Genomic DNA, 4,570 nt, shown 5'->3' with positions numbered 1-4,570 from the left:
GAGCGTCTCAGTGTCGGTCAGTCCGTCTGAAATAGTGGAGGGAGATTCAGTGACTCTGAACTGCAGCAGTGACTCAAACCCTCCTGCAGAAATCATCTGGATTAAAGGAGGAATGATTGTAGGATCTGGAAGAATCTTCAGCATCTCAAACATCAGCTCTGATCACAGTGGAGAATACAAGTGCAGATCCAGAAATAAACATGGAGAGAAATACTCTGAAGCTGTGAAGCTGAATGTCATGTGTGAGTTAATAAATGTGAGTCAGTAAATCATCTGGTTTTAGTAAGTTATCCAATATATTTTTTGTCTCTTTCAGACCGACCAAGAAACGTCTCAGTGTCGTTCAGTCGGTCTGGTGTAATAGTGGAGGGAGATTCAGTGACTCTGAACTGCAGCAGTGACTCAAACCCTCCTGCTCTGAACTTCAGCTGGTTTAAGGAGAATGAAACCTCAGCTGTTGGATCTGGACAGAGTTTCAGCATCTCCAGCTTTAACTCCAGTTTCAGTGGACGCTTCTACTGTGAGGCTCAGAATAAACATGGATCTCAGAGATCAGCGTCTGTTTCACTCACTGTTAAAGGTATTTTCTATAATCAGACTCTCTTTCAGTTTCATCTGTCTCACGTGTGAAATGATCTTCATGATCATCTTGTTTCAGGGGTTCAGAGAGACGCTCTGCTCACAGTTTCTGGGATTGTGGCGGGATGTGGAGGATTGATCTTCTTCCTCATCATTATCATCATCATCATCATCGTGTTCATAAAGTGAGTGAATGTTGAGCAGCTCCTGCATTAAATTCTTTTAAAAAATAACATAAATGCAACATTTGTTGAGCTTAAACCACTAACAAAAAATAAATGTTTCTTAAAATAAATGACTTTTCAGTACTTTCTAACAAACATGTTTTCTCCAGGAAGAAGAGGAGAGACGGTGGAGCTGAAGTTATCAGACAAAATCAGGCAAGTTTGATAATAATACTGCCCTACAAAGGCAAAACGGCGTAACATCATGTTTGGTCAAAAATGAGTTAGTCATTTTTGTGGTATTTGAGACCTCCTTTATCATGTGACTAAATATTGTGAGTCAATTTCATTGTTTTAACAAGAAAATAAAGGGCTATGACAACCGTAACTTCCAAAACCATACGAGAAACCACAGCAACCACAGTGACAGTTGTTACGGCTCTTTGCCTTTGTTCCAGCACGCTGAAGTTGAGTTAAGGTGTTCTGACTTTGTTTAGCCTGGCATCAAGAGAGATGTTACGGTGCCGCTGTGATGTTACTGTACTCTGGCTTTGTCATACTGTCAAAGTTTGCCGCTCTTTAATTGTCACCAAACCACATAACATACACACGACACATCTTTGAAATAAAGTGTAGACTGCCGAGTGCTTGTTTGTATTATTGACATCAATAACATCAAGAGCAAGGTAAGAACATACCAAACATTTGATTATAAACATGATACATTTTCGATTGCATTCTGCTTAATTCAGCTAGCTTGCGAGAAGAACATACCACCACTTTGCTGGCCAGACAAACTGCTCCAAGTATGCAATCAGAAACAAAGCAAGGTGAACAAGCCATACTTAGATGGTATGCAAGCTAATAGGTTGTCATAAATGTTGTTATTTTCGTTCAGGGCGATGGTTCAGATCTGTCAATGTCAGTGACAGCCCGGAGCTAGCTAAATTTAATCTGTGTCACGTAAGTTAGCGCTAACGTTGACGCTGACACTTGCCTCACATCAGACGCCGGAAACCAATTATTAAATACACAGGCATCCTACCTTTCTATCCAATCCGATATAATCCATAATCCATAGCAATGCACGTCATCTGCTGTATCCACAACAATCCATACATGTTTGGGCCATATTTCCTTCTTGCAGGTGTTCGTGTCAGATCTTACACAAATCCATATAGCACTAATCTAGTTATCGCTAACGTCCGTACAAAGTAGGCTTACCTAAATGGTAAAAGTAATTCCAACTTTTTTTCGGTTAACTCTGTCTATATTATCTCAGAATTAAAAAGAAGTAATCCAAGTCGAATTCGTTGACTGTGCATCTTGAGCAGTTTGGTGGCCCTTAACCCTTTAACTGTCACCACCCCCTCCCTTTTTTCACATAGACATGAAAATCACTATCCAAACTTAAATGGTTGTAATTCAAGAATGCTTTGTAATAGACCTATGGACAAGTTGTGTTCCAAATTTTAGGTTGATATCTCAAAAAATGAGCTTTCGGTAAGATTTTATTTGGGCGCAGTAACAAACTTTTTCACTAGATGGACAGCCAAGCTTCCTTACTGACCATATAAGGGCGCCTCCATTTTCATATATGTTTTGAGTGATCTGAACCAAGTATTTCCGTAATTTTCATACAATTTATGAAGTAGACATCCTATTCAGAAGTAGTATGGGTGGTTTGGCAGTATTTGATTTGAATTCAACCTCTAATAAATGCATAAAAAGAGCATATATGTGCGTTATAGCTGGCAGCCGCATCACAAATCGAGAATCCATAATATTTTGTTTATATATAAAAAGAAATTCAGACTTTTTTTTTTTTTATAAAATTGAATTGGTGTTATTTTTTTAACTCTTGGTATGAAAACAAACCGAGCTTTCTACCAATATTTCATGATTTTTCATGTTTATTGCTATTTCAAAATAAAGGCCTAAACACGCCTAATGAATATGAAATATTCTTGTTGCAAATTGATAAATTACTGCTCCTCTGTAATTTATTTTAAAAACATTTGTATTCAATTATAATTAAATGATCTTTATTGTGAAAATATTTCTTGTATTTATTCATACTGTACATGCTGTACTGCAAAGTAACTTATCTGTCATACTGTTTAACTTTGTTAGTGTTGCCGCACTATCCTGATCATTATAGCACTAAATAGGACCAACCAAAGGTCTTCTATATCATTTAAAACACATACCATGATGACTAGACCTTGGTTAGGTGTTCTTATAATGGATGTAAGTATGGGGAACAGCAAGCAAATATTGATTATATGTCAGTTACTGCATTTTGCCTTTGCATGACTCCTTATTTTTGGCATATGATACAAAGGCAGAATACAGTAACTGCCAAACAAGGGTCAAAGGTCAATTTTGAGCTCAAGATTTTTTGCATACAAACATTTCTTCATTATAGCAACTAGTTGTCAAATTTTGGGAGTCCTACCTATAATACTTTTGTCTGGACATAACAGAAACTTTAAAGTCATTTTTCTCAGTTTCACACTCTAGCAAGTTTAGGTCTTTTGCCTTTGCAGGGCAGAATACATACCTGAATCTACAATAACATGGATATTATATTTAACTAGAAAATACAAGACTTACAAGATCATGTACTGACAAATATTTGACATGAAGACAATCTGGAAAACATCATGCATGTAACTCACAGTCACTGTGTTTCTGAATGATCGATCTGTTGTTATATCTGTGTGATATTTGATTTGATGAAACTGCAGGAGGATCACATTGACAGATCAGCAGAAACGGCTTCGACCAATGACGATCCACTGTATTCACTAGTATCAGCCAATCAGAGGGATGATCTGTATGCCAACATTAAAGCAAAGAAACGAACAGAAACAGACTCTGCAGATGTTAAAGAGGTTCAGTATGCCAGTGTCCATCACTTCAAGAACAAAGACATGAAGACTGAAGAGTACGACTGCATTGAGATGCATCATCCGTCTGAAGCCAACAGGTGAGAAACGATTCATTTAAACTCAAATAAAACACATTCAGTTCTTGATCAGAGCTCTTGTTTTGTGTTGTTGAGATGATGGATTGTCATCTCTTGAAATGCCACATTAACATATTTGTTTAATTTGTCCCCAGATCTGAGGATGTGATCTACAGCTCAGTCAAGTAAAGAACATGTGATCGGAGCCGCTTCCTATTGATGCTGATGGGAGACCTGGATTTGAGTCCAGCTCAGGTCATGTTCCCATCTCACTGTCCTCTTGATTTCACCTTTACACATTTATGGGACTGTTTTACTGTTTAGACATGAATGGATTTCAGTTTATAATGAGCTCTTTTATTACAATCTGAATTGATTGTCAGTATCACAATTATAAACACACACACACACTCTACACACACACATGAATACACGGATACCTGTAATAGTCAAAGGCATTTTAGCTCTCGCTTTGTACAGTCAATGCAGAACAGATGTTTCCTCTTCTCTTGTCATACTGTGTGATTTTATTGCTAAATACATTAAATCTGAACATTGTCAGAAAGTCTTTAGTTTCATTGTCATGAATATTTTGCACATTTTACACCCAACTCTCATTACTGTAATGTGCCGGGTATTGTATTTTTCATAATGTTTTTCATTACTGGTTAAAATACTGTAATATTCTTTTACAATGTGGTTGTTAAATTTAAAGCAACAGAGTCACATTTTTTTTTTTTCAAAATTATAAAAATGTAAATAATGAGGGAAGACATTGTAAAACCATCTTCCAAACCGTGTGTTAGAGGGACAAGGCAGAGAGAAAATCCACTTGCACACACACTTTAATGAAAAG

At 37.0% G+C, this 4,570-nt stretch overlaps 1 protein-coding gene across 1 annotated transcript in view; it reads left to right on the top strand.

Annotated features, from left to right (window-relative positions):
- Positions 1-4,317, top strand: part of LOC307152176 (sialoadhesin-like) — a 49,229-nt gene extending 44,912 nt beyond the window's left edge. The window contains exons 12-17 of the mRNA XM_079860583.1: positions 1-242; positions 317-580; positions 659-764; positions 914-959; positions 3,494-3,735; positions 3,870-4,317. The exon at positions 1-242 is cut by the window's left edge and continues 10 nt beyond it. Of these exons, the coding sequence (XP_079716709.1) occupies positions 1-242; positions 317-580; positions 659-764; positions 914-959; positions 3,494-3,735; positions 3,870-3,903 (934 nt within the window). The 3' untranslated portion in view covers positions 3,904-4,317. The remainder of the gene's footprint in view (positions 243-316; positions 581-658; positions 765-913; positions 960-3,493; positions 3,736-3,869) is intronic.
- The last annotated feature ends 253 nt before the right edge of the window (positions 4,318-4,570 follow it).

The sequence above is a fragment of the Squalius cephalus genome, assembly GCF_949319135.1.
Source record: "Squalius cephalus genome assembly, chromosome: 2".
NCBI lineage: Eukaryota > Metazoa > Chordata > Actinopteri > Cypriniformes > Leuciscidae > Squalius > Squalius cephalus.
Note: the sequence above shows the minus strand (reverse complement) of the source record. Positions and strands in the feature narration are given on the sequence as shown.